Source organism: Quercus robur, chromosome 8 (assembly GCF_932294415.1).
Source record: "Quercus robur chromosome 8, dhQueRobu3.1, whole genome shotgun sequence".
Lineage (NCBI taxonomy): Eukaryota > Viridiplantae > Streptophyta > Magnoliopsida > Fagales > Fagaceae > Quercus > Quercus robur.
The window spans coordinates 21619555-21635412 of record NC_065541.1 but is presented as its reverse complement, the minus strand read 5'-3'; the positions used below and the strand labels follow the sequence as shown (position 1 = coordinate 21635412).

General features: G+C 34.9%; 2 protein-coding genes across 2 annotated transcripts; both read right to left on the bottom strand.

Annotated features, from left to right (window-relative positions):
* Positions 1-4282: 4282 nt before the first annotated feature.
* LOC126696035 (uncharacterized) lies at positions 4283-5410 on the bottom strand. The gene has a single exon (XM_050392822.1). It carries the CDS (start codon positions 5408-5410, stop codon positions 4283-4285), a length of 1128 nt encoding a protein of 375 aa, XP_050248779.1.
* Positions 5411-10803: 5393 nt separating this feature from the next.
* Positions 10804-12731, bottom strand: LOC126694978 (cytochrome P450 76T24-like). The gene is made up of 2 exons (XM_050391551.1): positions 11735-12731; positions 10804-11488 (listed from the first exon to the last, which is right to left on the bottom strand). The coding sequence occupies exons 1-2, from the start codon at positions 12632-12634 to the stop codon at positions 10877-10879; spliced, it is 1512 nt and encodes a 503-aa protein (XP_050247508.1). The 5' UTR covers positions 12635-12731; the 3' UTR covers positions 10804-10876.
* Between the last annotated feature and the right edge of the window lie 3127 nt (positions 12732-15858).

Here is a 15858-nt window from a genome sequence, read left to right as displayed (position 1 = left end):
TGCGATTTTAATGATCTGATTGGAATGCTTGTCACTTGCGTTTTTTTTTTTTTTTTGAAACTGAATTTTCATTAATCAGAAACAGAAAGAGTACATAGCAGAAAACAAACACCACCAACAGCAGGACAACGCACCAACAGAGACCATAGATAGCCAAGCCAAAAAAACAGGAAAGAAAAGAAACAAAATAAAACACTAGATCCCTTCCAGCCTACACAAATTTGCTATATTCTCAGGGACCACACCAATCCATTTACATTCCTCTCCTGAAATTTTGGCCTGTTGAGCTAGCTCATGGGCTATTTTGTTGCTATTCCTGCAGATGTGCCTAGCTTCTGCATAATTGAAGCCATTCATTCCCTGCAAAATGCCATGAATTAAATGGCCTGCAACTCCCCAAACATCCTTGCTGCAGATTGCTTGAACAGTTTGCATTGAATCTCCTTCCAATATAATTTTATTTAGTCCCAGCTCCTTTGCAAGAACAATGCCCTGCTCCATAGCAATTGCCTCAGTCTCTTCCACTGCAAATCTACCCGAAAGAGGCATACTCAAAGCTGCAACAACTTGATTATTCCAATCTCTAATTATAACTCCAATTCCTGAGTTACCTTCCATAGCTGGTACTGCCCCATCCACATTTATAAGATAGATATCCTTAGGTGGAGGTTTCCAGGCCCTATCCTTTGTCTCCTTTTGTTTTGTTATTTGAAAATTAGCCTCCTTGAAGTCTTCTATCAGACGGAATGCTAATCCCCAGACATGCTCAGCAGCTGCTCCACAATCCTCATTCACCACCTGGTTCCTATTATACCAAATTGACCAGGCCACCCCAAAAAACTTCTCCAGGTCACTTTGAGTTCCCTGGTTCATAAAGCTGGTTCAGTGACATCCAGGCTGCAATCAAGGATTTTGATAGGACAGTCAATCCATTTAGCCCACACTGCCTTAGCAGAAACACATCTCAGAATTGCATGCTCAACTGACTCAGGATCTTTTTTGCAGATGGGACATGTGACATCCATTTGGATTCCTTTTTTGAACAAATTGGTTAATGTGGGGATTGCATTCATACATAATCTCCATGCAAATATTCTAATTTTCTCCGAGATATTCAACTGCCACATCCTCTTCCACAGTGGGGCACATACATCGCCTAACGAGGATTCTCCATGGTCTTCTTTTTCTAGGATCCTTCTAGCCACATAATAGGCACTTTTCACTGAAAAGGACCCTTTTTTATTGCCCATCCAGATTATAGAGTCTTCAGGAAGATGAAAACTAATAGGGATGTTAAGTATTGTTTCCACCTCAAAGGGTAGGAAAATGTTCTCAAGTCTATCCCTCCTCCAACTTTTTCTGTCCGTATCAATGAGCGCAGACACCATTGAAAAATCTCCAAAATCTTTTGGTGGAGAAACAACCTTGTATGTTGAAGGAGTTGGCAGCCACTTATCATCCCAGATATGAATCAACTTCCCATTTCCAACTCTCCACCTTGTACCTTGTCTCAAAACTTCTAGACTTTGATGTATGCTTCTCCAAACATAGGATGGGTTGCTCCCTATTTTTGCACTTAGGACATCACTATTAGGAAAGTATTTTGCTTTGTATAAGCGAGCCATCAGTGAGTATGGATCTACTAACATTCGCCAGCCTTGCTTTGCCAACATCGCCAAATTGAAAGCATTGAGATCCCTAAAACCCATACCTCCTTCTCTTTTTGATTTACACATCTTAGACCATCCAACCCAAGCAATTTTAGACTCTTGCTGCCTTTGTCCCCACCAGAAATTTCTCATCATTCTCTCAATGTCTTCACATAACCCTTTTGGGAGCAAGAAACATCCCATTGTATATGTTAGTATAGCCTGAGCTACTGCTTTTATCAGAATCTCCCTTCCACCTATGGATAGCATTTTTTCTTTCCATCCCATTAGCTTCTTTCCCACCCTCTCCTTTACTTCATTGAAGATTTGTTTCTTTGATCTACCAATTAAGGATGGAAGTCCCAGGTATTTTTTCGGATGGGCATCAAGCATTGAGCCAAGAATATCCTTAACTTCACTTCTTGTTTCTTCATCTGCATCTTGATTGAAAAACACAGATGACTTATCTGTGTTTATTTTCTGACCCGACGCCTCTTCATACCTCCGAAGGATATTTACAAGCTCCCTACTTTCCAAACCTGAAGCTTTGCAGTATAATATGCTATCATCAGCAAACAGGAGGTGGGTTATTCTTAGGCTGCCTCTGCATATTGAAATTCCAGAAAGCTTATTGTTCCTAGTTGCCTCCATTATCAATCCTGTAAAACCTTCAGAGCAAAGGAGGAATAAGTATGGAGAGATGGGGTCTCCTTGACGCAAACCCCTTGTAGGGGTTATACATCCATGAGCCTCCCCATTGATAAGCACAACATAAGAAACAGTAGAAATACATTTCATAATTAAACTAATCCATTTATCATCAAAGCCCAATTTCTTCATTATTTTTTCTAAAAAACCCCATTCAACCCGATCATAAGCTTTGCTCATGTCGAGTTTTACTGCCATATAACTGTCCTTCCCTCCCTTTCTTTTCTTTAAATAATGCATAATTTCAAAAGCTACAAGAACATTATCAGTTATAAGTCTGCCAGGAACAAAAGCACTTTGATTTTTTGAAATAATGGTGGATAGAATAGGTTTAAGCCTATTAGCAAGCATTTTGGATATTATCTTATAGGATACATTGCATAGACTGATGGGTCGAAAGTCACTCATTTTTGTTGGGTTTTTTATTTTAGGGATAAGGGCTATATTTGTTTTATTCAAATCTGCCATTGGTGCATTTGAATTAAGGATATTAAGGATTGTTTTAGACACATCATCACCAATAATATCCCAATACTTTTGATAAAAGATAGCAGGCATACCGTCGAGTCCTGGAGCTTTTGTCGGATGCATACTGTGGATGGCTTGGACAATTTCCTCCTTGTGGAATTCTTTTGTAAGGTGCTCATTCATCTCTTCCGTGATCTTCCTTGGTATCAGATCAGCCACCTCATTATCTCTAGTTGGGGAAGAAGTTGTGAATAACTCCCTGAAATAATCAGCAGCTACATTAGCAATTTCCCCCGTTCCTTCACACCATTTTCCTTCTTTGTCCCACAGCCCATTAATTTCATTCTTCTTCTTACGCTGGGTTGCTTTATGGTGGAAGAATTGGGTATTCCTATCCCCTTTTTGATACCATAGAACCCTTGATCTTTGATGCCACTTTGTTTCTTCCACATCCAGGAGCTCATTTATTTCCTTGCGCATCCTGTCAATTTCTTCCCCATTGCTCCCATCCAGATCAGCCTGTATCATAGCTTGAAGGCTCTTTCTTTTTTCTTGAATTTTCCGTGGAATATGGCCTAGATCAGAATAATTCCAACTTGCTAATCCAGAAGCACAATCATTTAACCCTTCTACTAGCCCACTTGAAGAATGCAGCCCAGAATGGTTCTTCCACACTTCCTGAATGATTTCCCTACATTTCTCATATCTGATCCAGGCTGCCTCGAAATGGAATCGTCTCTTTCCCCGATTGGGTGAGGCTTGTTGGTCTGTTAATAAGAGAGCACAGTGGTCCGAGGTCGAATCCACTATATGGAATACCTTTGATGTACGATAGAGCTCCATCCAATCAGCTGTAGCCAACACCCTATCCAATCTAAGCCGAATTCTCTCCCCATCAGATCTTCGATTGCACCAAGTGAATTTAGGCCCCACGTATCCCATATCTTGAAAACCACATTCATTAACTACACTTCTAAAACCCTCCATCTGGTTTTGGGATCTTTCCAGTCCTCCACATTTCTCAGTTGCTAACAGAATTTCATTATAATCTCCCATACACATCCATGGCATCTGGTATTGAGAATTCAACATTCTAAGTAAATTCCAGGACTCTCTTCTTAAATTTGTATCTGGGTTCCCATAAAATCCTGTGAGTCTCCATCTCAGGTTCCGGGAATGAGCTGTCACAACCGCATCAATATGGGACCTCGAAAAACTTTTTATTTCTACCTCCACTTCTCTGATCCATAACAGGGCAATTCCACCACTTTTACCCTCACTAGGGACAATTAAACCATTTGGGAAACCAATCCTTTCTTTTACTTTTGTCATCCTTCTAACACTAGTTTTTGTCTCCATTAGAAAAATAATTTTGGGATTCCATCGTTGCACTAAATCGCGCAACGCTCGAACTGTCCGGGGATTCCCAATTCCCCGGCAATTCCAACTTAGGGAATTCATGGCTCTCGGCGGTGCTGCCTAGCAGCCACCGCCGTTAAATTAAGAGAGACTGAATCACCTGTACGTGCCTTCTTTTTCCTGCCTTCCTCATCTTCTTCCTCTGCCCAGAGACTACGCTTTATCCCCACTGTATTATCATTGAACTCCATTACTATTCCCTTACTTGTTTGTTGACCACGGGCTAACTTCTTCCACCTTCCTTTTCTATTTTGGGCTTTCTCTATTTCATTATTATCACTCTGTTCTCCAACTGGATCTTTTTGGGTTTTTATTGGGCTGGTTACTTCCTCATTTTCTGCACTTATCGAGTGCTCCTGGCCCAATGATGGTTCCCAGATATTACTGCTCAGGTCTATACTTCCCTTCGGCCCAGACATTACTTTACTTGCTTTTGCTTTTTCTAGGCCCACCCTCTCCGTTTCTACCTCTCTAGTTTGAGAATTTTGAATTTGAATTTGAAATAAAGATTTTGACAAGTCACTATCAGTATCTGACATACTAGTAGAGTTTCTACTAACCTTTTGCTTTTCGGGATTCCCGCTCATTTCCAGACTCCTCCTCTCTGCATCCTGATCTCCCTTTCCTGCTATCTCCGGTGGTGCATTTTGTCCCATCGCCGTTGTCTTTGCTTGATCCTTCCTTTGACTACCAATCTTACTTCCCCCCTGAGCTCTCAACCAATCACCATATTGGGGAAGTTCTTCTGTTTGTCTTTCCAGGCATGGACAATGCCGAACATCATGCCCCATTACTCCACAAAGAAAACAAAAGACAGGGAGTCTCTCATAGCGGAAATAGACTTGAAATTTCTCCCCTTCCGGGCTAGCCACAACTCCGCACCGCCTTAGTGGTCTATCCAACGGGATGTTCACACGAATTCTCATGAATTTCGCTTGATCTGAAGACCATGACTTCGAATCCGCAGTCACAAAATTACCGATGCTATTGCCAATGTCCCTTCCAATTTTCTCCGACATCATATCAAACGGCAAGCCCCAAATTTGTAGCCAAAATGGAGAATGGGTGAAGGAGATGTTATGTGCTGTCATCCCCTTTTCCCATCTTTTGAGAAGCAATAGATTGTTCTCAAAATTCCATGGACCGTTATTCTCGACCCATCTCATCTGATATTCGCTTGAAAATTTGAATTGGTAAGTATCATTCCCTACATCCACGATTCTCAGATCTGACCCTGTTTTCCATGCCGATCGCAGCGTGCTCTTTAACGCTCTCTGATTTTGCTTCCTGTCCGACAGTAATCTTCCCACCAGACTCAATTCGCACTCTTCAATCAGCTCCCTTCTGCCTTCCCCTATATCGCAATCTGTGTTTCTTCTTCTTTTGTTAGCTTCATGTGCTTGAGTTCTTCAATTAAATCTTCCTCCATGGCCGATTGACTTCCTAGAACGAATATCTACAGAAGATTAGAAAAGAGAAACTAGCTTTTCCAAAAGAAACGAAAATCTACTATCTGGGTAGAGAGAAGCGCTCGAGAAGTTTCGAGAGAAAATGACTCCTACTTGGGAGAGCCTGTCACTTGCGTTTTATTATTTGAATAATGCTTGTAACATGTTATTATGTAAGCATCTAATCCAGAGTTAGGAAATTGAACTAAATGAGTATTTATTGTTTCTATAAATAAAAAAGTATTTATTAATATCCACCAGAAGCAAATGTTTTATATGTCAAGAACTCATTTAAGAATTAAATGAATTCATAATCTTGTAATTTAGTGGTATTGTCTAATCTTCTTCTTGAGAAGAATTGTTATTCAAATTTTCTCCTCTCTTCTCACTTATTGTAATAATTGAATATAAAAGAATTAAGAAATATATATATATATATATATATATATATTTATATATTGCAATGGTTGTCTATCACATCGTTAGTACTCAATCACATAGTTTTTTTTGAGAAATAAACTACTAATCGACATAGTTAGTGCTAGAGTATTTTACAAGTACATACATAGTTAAAAAAGGAGATTATATTTTAAATCCTATCATATAAGGATGCAATAAATTGTGCATAACAAGAGTCTTGTAGTTCAACTAACATTTTCTGGTATTTTCAACAAAAATATCCACTTTTCAAATCCCTTATTGTAACTATCAAATTTATAAATATAACAAAATGGTGTGACAAATTAATTTGAAATCTTTGTTTTTTCAAATTTAATTTGAAAGTTTTCTGTTTCACATATCTATAGACTTACCATTTTTTAAAAAATAAGTAAATTGTTTAGCTAATAACTAACAGATCTGATTTCAACTATCGCATTATTATCGATACAGGGAATTTAGCATATAGGGAACAAGATCCAGGGATTGATGCTATACTAGGATACCAACAATCATGGAATCAGCGTTTAGCACGACGTTTGGTTTTAGATAACTCAGAAGGTATATAAGGTCAATTTATTCGTATAAATCTAATTTAAAATTGCACATATGGCCTTTTTGTGTGTCCATATTACCCAGGAATGATTGAGGATTAAAAGATCACATCTAAGAACATTGACATTAATAGAATAATCAAAGTTGCATGTTCAACTTTGTTTTTCAACAATTATTATATGCATTTTAAATTTCTTGCAACACATAGCCTTAAGAAGTTAATTCAAACTGAATACAAAAAAACTTTTGTTCTACTTTTTGTATTCTTCTTTATTCTTCACCGATCATAGTATGCCATGTGTTAGAATTACTACAACCAATTTTGTAGTCAAATTTTGTCATTTTAAGCGTACCCTTCACTACTTATGTAACTTCATAGAAGTCTTTCATCTTCAAGGATTTTACCGAGAAGTGAGAAAGTTGCCACTACGTATGTTTTATTTCAGATATTTTCTTTTAAAAGAAAAACATGTTATAAGAGATCCCATGATGACTTGATTTTACTCATAGGCTCTTTTATTTTTTTGGGTAAAGATTAATAAATTTCATCTATTATAATTTATAAATATATATTTTTTATTTTTCAAACAAATAAAAATGATAAACTTTAGAAATAAAAAGTAACTGTAATTTCTTTTTTAAACGTGAAGGAAAAAAAAAATCCTAAATTTTATGAGTTTTCTTTTTGAATTCAAAATGAAAATTGTTATTTAACATTTATGACTTTATTTCTAAATGAAGTTACCCTAAAGAGGATATTTTTGAACCACATAAAAGTCCAGTTGAAAAAGGAGAATCCTCTTAGATATAGTATATGTGTGGGGGCTTGAGTTCAATTCTAGGTCGAGGTCCAAAGGGCTTGAAATCTCATAATTGAAAGAACGGGTTAGGCCCATCTCTGTGGGTCATAAGGGGAAATGTCACCCCAAATGATTCTTACGAAGTTCTAGGTATGCCACCAACATTGAAACTCCAAGGTAATAAACACGGGTGACCTTGAAGTAGGCAAAGGAGCGATCCTAGGGAACTAATCCCTCTTTTAATCGAGATGCCACTCTCACTAGGTATACCTCGAGAAACTCCTCGAGAGGATAAGGATCACAAAGACTATCACCTCCACATTAATGAGAAGTTCTCTACCTAATCACTTCCGCATTAAATACATATAGGACAACTTGAACAGTACAAACACCCTCCAAAAGTCCTGTTTCAGGATAAAAACGAGGGGAAAACCAAGGAAAGAGGAGGTAAATATCCCCAAGAAATCTGGTTGGGAGCAGGCCGCCTGGAGAAAGAGACCAGCTGGAGAGATAAAGGGAAGAAATGTGCTTATAAAAATGGGAGAGGTTGCAACAAAGAGGGGGTCAAGAAATATTGAGAGAGAAACCAAGAAAAGAGCTAGAGGGAGAAAAAGCCAAATGGTGATTTTCTTTTCCTTTATTTAATTGCTATTCCTCTGTACCTTGAGAAGGCAGTTTGTAGGTCATTGCTCTTCACATTTGTAATCATATTATCTTAATCTGCTGTTTGAGCTTCCCATTATGGATTTTCCACCCTTTTTCTTGTAATAAATAAATTGTACTAGTAAGTTATACAAAAAATCCCCCTGTTTTGAATGAGTGTCTTATTTTTATTGTGTTTTTGACTCCCACAGTGTGTATATATATATATATATATATATTCACGCTAATAATCATTAATATCTCATATAATTATATAAGAAAAAATATAAAAAAATATAAATATTATATAAGCCAACTAAACATATCCCTTAACAAATAAGGACACCCATATTTACAAGTTCACAAATATTAACGAAAGTTACGAAACCATAAACCATATACTTTCAACAAACAAAAACTAAATAATTTGTAGTATCCAAAATATATTAAGTGAGCGTTTGGGCTCCGCGTCCGCTGTGTCTGCGTTTTTCCAGTTCGCGTTTTCTCTTTTTTTTTTTTTTTTTTTGGCCCGCTTTTGTTGACTTCGGGAGACAAATTTCACTATTATGAACAGTAAATGCACTGTTCACGCACTGTGCTGTTACTGTTTATATATTAAAAAATATTAAAAATATGTCCCACGGTACTATTTACACATTTAAAAATTATTTTGTTACAGTGTTTTCAGTTTTCAGTTTTCAGTTTCAGCAACAATAAGCTCAATCCAAACGGACCCTAAATAGGTTCAGTGGCGGTTCCAAATTTCTTTTCTAAAGTGGTCATTAAAAAAAACTTAAATTATATAAAATCTAATAAAAAGAGAACTTTATATATTGATAAAAAAAAAATGCAAATACATAAAATTTTACAATTTCCTTCTAAGAATTTTCTTATTTTGAAATTGTTGTATGATAATCTCATTATTAATGCTGCAAGCTACATCTTTTTCAAATTTTTATTTTAATAAAAAATTTCTTGGGAATTTTTTTTGTAAATACCTAATATATTGTTAAGGGAATCAAAGTTTAAGAACAAATTTTTGCTACAAACTTAGTTGTAATAGAAAGTTACAACTCTTATTAAACAGATTAATATGACTACATATTTTGAAAATCTAATAATTGAATTGCATGTTCTTTATATTCTTAAAACACATGTCAAAATTCATGTCAATTGGATATTATTTACTATTTGACCCATAACTTATTTTTTATGTATAATTTTAAATTACAAAAATTTGAAATTTAAACATTTGATTGATAACATAGTTATTAATCTTTGATTTTTTTGAAATTTTTGTAAGTATGGAGAATTAAAAAAAAAAAAATGTAATCCAATAGTGGGGATTTGTCAAAATTTATATCCAATAAAAAAATAATGAATGGAGTTGTAACGTTAATTTATAAGACTACAATCAAGTTTGTTGCCAAACTTTGATCAAAGTTTTATTATATTGAGCCTAAAAAATCTAAGGTAGTCACAAATTTTTTTTAAGAATAAAAATGTCATAGAAAATAGTAATTATTTTATTTTCCAAGTCAGTGGTCTTGTGACAATCCTAGACACAATGTGGAGCTGGCCCTGACTAGGTTTTTTTTTTTTTTTTTTTTTTTTTTTTTGGAGATAATTACAATATGCCGCTAACCTTGCAACTCGAACCCTTTCTCTCCTGAACCCTTTCTCCCCTAAACCCCTAAGCACTTTGTACATGGGGAGGTGCGAATTCAGCTACAAGGCCTTTAACTAGGTTAAATGTAATAGCATGCTATCATGTTCAACATACGGACATCAAAAGTTCTTTATAAGCATAACTATTGTACAAACGATATACTTTTGTGATTATGTAAACAAAAAAACAACTAGAGGAGATTCTATAAATAAAAATACAAACGGATCCTATGAATAGTATGAATAAGAACAAATTATGTAAATTAGTACAACGAACTGAAAATAAATGTATAATTAAATATAGTCATATACCGAATGTGTACAAAATGGGTGTAATCTTATACATCTAATTTAGCGCCCTACACCTACTAGAAGATTTATCATCGACTTTTGCAATTGGATGGTGATTTGTTTAAAACATTTTGCATGTTTTCTTTGCAAAACACGGAAGTGGAAGAGTTACATTAAGAGAAGTTGCTTTTCTTGACTTTTCATCTTCCATGTTGATGTAACATTTTCAAGTTGTAGCTAAGCTAGATTGAAAATGCAACTCTAAGGAAATAAAAAATTAAAGTGTGAAACAGTGAAGAGTTGTGTATATAGCAAAATATGCGTAATGCTACAAGTAACAATAAAACTCTCTACTATTGTGGACTTCTTTTTGTATTCTACTGAGTGTTTATTATTCTGACAAAACTTCTGCATCAACAAATATCAACATATTGTTATGCGTCTAATTCCATATATTGCTCTGTTTCTGTTAATCCCAATTGCCCAGGAATGCTTGAGGGTTAAACGATCACTACATATAGTAATTAGCTTTAACATTAATATATAAAAATAAAAATAAAAATAAAAACAGTTGCATCTAAGAACATTGACATTAATCGAATAAACATAGTTGCATGTCCACCTTGTTTCTCAACAATTATTATATTATTTTTAAATTTATTGTAACACATAACATGACGATTCAAGAAGATTACTACCAACGGTGAACAATAATGCTTGTGGAAAATCCTAACATTAAACGATTCTACTCATGCACATACACTTGCCTAAAAAACAGAAATAACAGAAGTTACACTCTAGTTGGAATAACCCGGAGAGGCTTAGCCCTGTGTAAGGTGAGTCCAAAGGTCTCACTCTCACTCATATCCATATCTTCTGGATTCATCTCATCTGCAAGCTTCCAATTAAAGAAATGTACAAGAGATGCCAACATTAAGGGCACCATCCGATTAGCAAACGGCAATCCAGGACAGATTCTTCTTCCAGCTCCAAAGGGAATTAGCTCGAAGTTTTTTCCTTTGAAGTCAATGTCTTGTTCTAAGAACCTTTCAGGCATAAATAAATTTGGGTTTGTCCATATGCTTGAGTCTCGTCCCATTGCCCACACGTTTACTAGTATTTGTGCATTTTTGGGCACAATAAAGCCACGCATTTCTACATTAGTCTCAGCCTTGTGAGGAACTAGAAAAGGTGCTGGTGGGTGCAAACGAAGGGTTTCTTTCACTATTGCTCGTAGAAAAGGGAACTTTGAGATGTCCACTTCTTGAACTAGCCGATCCTTGCCAAGAACTTCTTTAAGCTCGTCTCGGGCTTTAGCCATTTTTTCAGGGTTATGTATTAACTCAGACAGTGCCCATTCAACAGTGCTTGATGTTGTGTCAATCCCTGCAATAAATAAATCCTGATACAAAATAGTGTGAGAGCTAGACTTATAGAGCACTGCCCAAGTTTATTAATGTAGACAAAAAATAATGCTCTTAATTAGTATTTTTTCTGCGGCTAAAAATTAATGCTAAGTTGCTAAGAGCACTCATCGGTGCTTGTATAATAAATAAATAAATAAAAAGTACCACATTAATGCATTTTACTCCAAAAAACTAATATAATTAAGTGTTTTGAAGCAAAGTTAAGAAAGGTATTTAATTACCAGAAGCAGACGTTTGAAATCGTCGCAGCTTAATTCTGAATTATCTTCTTCAGTGAGATTAAGGAAGGAATCTAGTACATCGTTGCTTGCCTTAGAACCCTCTGATGAAGCTCTTAATTGTACTCGTTCCTTGATGATACCATCAAAAATTCCGATCAATTTTGTAAAATAACTCTTCATCCTTTTCCGTATACCTTGCGGGTCAACTAAACGAAGTGCTGGGAAATAGTCTACAATGTTGGACTTTCCAAGAAGCTCCATGATACCAAATATAAGGTCCTGGAACTCTTGGGACTGTAAATTTGAACTATACTGTGCCAAATCAATGGAAAAAAAAGTGTTTGATATGGTATTAAGTACTGTAATGAAGGCTACTCGACCAATATCAACCACTTCCCCACCACTGCAACATTGGTCAAGATGGTCAAATAATTCTTTCACCTTTTTCTGTCGAAGGGCTTGTGTGCCATCGAGTTGTTGTGGAGCAAATATTTTCGTGGCAGAAAGTTTCCTGAGGTTCCTCCAACGAGCCAACGCGGGCAACCATGCCATTGAATTTTTGGGGTGGTTAAATACTTGGATAGAGTCCGGGATAGTTCGGCTGGAGAGGGCTTGGTCATTTTTTTGCAGTGCTTCTTTGGCTATGTCTGGAGAGGATATGACTATGGTTGTTATGCTCCCAAGCTTGAGAGTCATAAGGGATCCATAGGTTTTGGAGAGCTTGGCAACATCTTGATGGGGTTTGTTGCCCAGCTCCAGGATGTTTCCGATGATCGGAAAAGGGCGGGGACCTGGGGGAAGTGTTGAAGAGCCAGACTTCCGGCCTCCTAGAGCGGCAGTGAGCACATGAATGCATGCCCACACGATGGGAAGTATTAGCCAAAATGCTAGGTGGTCCATTAACTCAACTTTGCTTTGTGTTTCTTGTCGTTGTATTTTGTGAGGTAACACAAAGTAATGGGTGTTGGCTCAAAAGTTCTATTAGAATTGTGAATATTGTATTCAATGTGTAAAAATTGCATGGGGTTAGCCTTTATATAGACAAACATATGATGAGTGCAGTATAAACGTGCGTATTACATTATGTATTAATTTAATACAAGACATACATGTACGATAGATATGAGAAAGCAATGGTTGTGCTGTCTCAAAAACTACCGGCTAGATTTTCAAAGAAACACCACATCCTTTAAGAGGCAGTGGAATCCATCAGGTGGACTTCATATATAATTTCCTAAAGACTTAATATATAAGGTTTACAAACTAACTTATTTTTAATTACAAAAAATTATTTTAAACATTTGTTCATTATGTTCTTTATAAGAAGTAATAAAATTATATTCTTACTACATCAGTTTGTAAGTTTTTTATATTGAAACTTGTAGTAACTTTAATATTTTTCTTACAAAAAATTATTATATACTCCTTAAAGTCTAGGGCAGGCATAATAATTTCTCAACGTTTGCAAGCTGCACAACAATCACAACTTGGCTTTACTAGCCGTTCTATCTTTTTAAGCATACCCTTAACTACTAATTAGGTCACTTCTAGCTATATCGAAGTCTTTCATCTTTGAGAAATTAGTTGGGAAGTGAGAAAGTTACCAATAAGGATTTTTTTTTTCCAGATTTATCATTAGAAGGAAAATGTGTTAAGTGTGATCTGGTAAATGACTTGTTTTAGGGTTTGTGTATATATATATAGTAGACAAAATTGATGTACAGTACAAAATAATTTACTTTTATGATTATGTAAACAAAAAACAACAACTAGATTTTATAAATAAATGATGTAAACAAATACAGTAAACTGAAATAAGTATATAATTAAATATACTCATGGACCGAATGTGTACAAAATGCGTGTGATTTTATACATCTAATTTAGAGCTGTACTACTAGAAAGCCAACTAGCTTGGAGTTTGACACGGAGTTTGGTTAGTAAGATTTATCATCGACTTTTCAATTGGACGGTGATTTATTTAAAACATTTTGCATGATTTTGGTAGGTTGTCTTTCAAATTCAAACTGTGAAGATAACTTAAAAGTAAAAACATAGAGATGAAAAAGTTCCTTTCAATTTCTTTACGTTTTGTCTTCCATCCGTCCAACATTTTCAACTTGTCGCTTATAGGCTTATATGAAGAGTCCAAATCGTGGGTCTAATTTGATCCGCCCAACCAACATGGGTTGGATAAGTTTGATTGAGTGTGAGTTTGTTTAGTAACGCGTCTGTTTGAAGTTACATTTGCTTTTTTGGTTGGTCCCATGGCGCTCTTCATGGACCAGCCAAAGCACAAAAACACGTGAACAGTAGCAAATAAATAGTGTTTTACCTTTTAAAAAGTATTTTGCTATAGTGTTTTCAGTAATAAGTTTTTAGTTTTCAGCAAATAAGCGGTATCCAAACAAATTCTGAATTGACATCATATCATATCATCTATACTACTCTATTTACGGGTTTTCCCCTGTTTGAACTGGTTTTTTTTTTTTTTTTTTTTTTTTTTCAAAATAACCCTACACCCTACGTTTAAGTAGGGTCAAAACTTGGTAAAAATGCTTCTTTAACCCCCACGTAAAACACTGTCTACAAAATAAGACCACACTCCCACTACACTCACATTGGTTTTTAAACTCAAATGGCTTCTTCTTCAGTTCTCCAATTCTCTCAATTTTATGTTTATCTTCTTTTCACCATTATCATCATTTTTTCTATTTGCTCCTGCTCAACAGTATGTGTATGTCAATGTACATTGGTCTTTTCTATTTTGGTTTTCTAATTCATTAACAAATTCTTATATTCTAGAAACAAATCAAATATTTCAATCTCACCTTTAATTTCTTTCACATATTTCTTCAAGGAACGTGCACTGGGGTGTCTATCTTCAAGAATTTCGTATCTAAACTTCAAGGAACGTGCACTGAGGTGTTGATCTTCAAGATTTTTGCGTGCTCTATCCTCCAACTCCAATAGACTTTTTGGACTTTGGACTTGAAGTGTAGTCAACGGCCAAAATGCAAGTATCTTTGATCACCTCATGCTTGTTGGGTTCTATGTGTTATGTTTGCTTTTATGAGTTGTTATTCTGTATTTACTTTCATGTATTTGGTTTATATTTGGTTTCCTTACTTTGTTATCATTATCCTTTCCACATCATTATCTTATCTTAAAAAAAAATTTAAAAAATTAAAAAAATTAAAAGTCTAACGGCCTCTCACGTTTTCTTATATTTCTAATGTTTTGTTCACAACTCATATTTGAACTCTTTCAACGTGAATATAAGAAAACATTATCAACTCATATTAGAACTCTTTCAACTTGAATATAAGAAAACATTTTCAACTCATATTAGTTGCAAACATGAATATGAGTTCTTGTATTCACGTTTCAAACATGAGTTATATTTGAACTCAATCTTATATTCACGTTTCTATTTGAACTAAATCTTATATTCACATTTTTAAATATGAATTCTATTTGAACTCAAATTACTTTTTTAAAACTCAAATGGATTTTTTTTAGAAAAAAAATTAGTTGAACGCTGACTTAAAGTTTAGAAAGAAAAAAAAAAAATCTTATTCTTTTATTGTGATTTAAAAGAAAAAAAAATCTTTTAACTCCCATGTAAAATACTGTCTACAAAATAGGTCCGTACTTTTCTCTTTTAATCTTTTCTTTTATTTGGTCGGTTTGATGAGTGTTTAATATTTTCTCTAATTAATGACTCTTTTTAAAAGAGTGGGAATAATGTATATTTTTGTCTCCCTCTTTTTTTCTTTTTTTTTTTCTTTTTCTTTTTGTGGTTACCAGGTTTGACTAATCAATTAAGTATATGTGTTTTAAGTGGTGCTCTCTCTTCCTCTCTTATTTTTTTTTTTTTTTTTTTTTTTTTTTTTTTTTTTTTTTTTTTTTTTTTTTTTTTTTTTTTTTCTGTTGCTTTTCTTACATTTAAGTCTTACTCTCTATTTTTTTGTATATTTTTTTTAGGGTGACATATCAACAATTTTATTATATTGCATAGCAGGCACATTAGATGAATTCAGGTGAGCGAAGTGATAGTAAATCTATCAAGTAGTTTGTTAATGATCATTTTTTGTAAATATCCTACCGTATGAAATTTAATA

Excerpts from the sequence above, each read along its gene's own strand:
- LOC126696035 (XM_050392822.1), bottom strand. The coding sequence starts at position 5,410 with ATGAGATGGGTCGAGAATAACGGTCCATGGAATTTTGAGAACAATCTA.
- LOC126694978 (XM_050391551.1), bottom strand. The coding sequence starts at position 12,634 with ATGGACCACCTAGCATTTTGGCTAATACTTCCCATCGTGTGGGCATGC. Across the intron at positions 11,489-11,734 it reads ATTTCAAACGTCTGCTTCTG|GATTTATTTATTGCAGGGAT; the intron begins GTAATTAAATAC and ends ATTTTGTATCAG.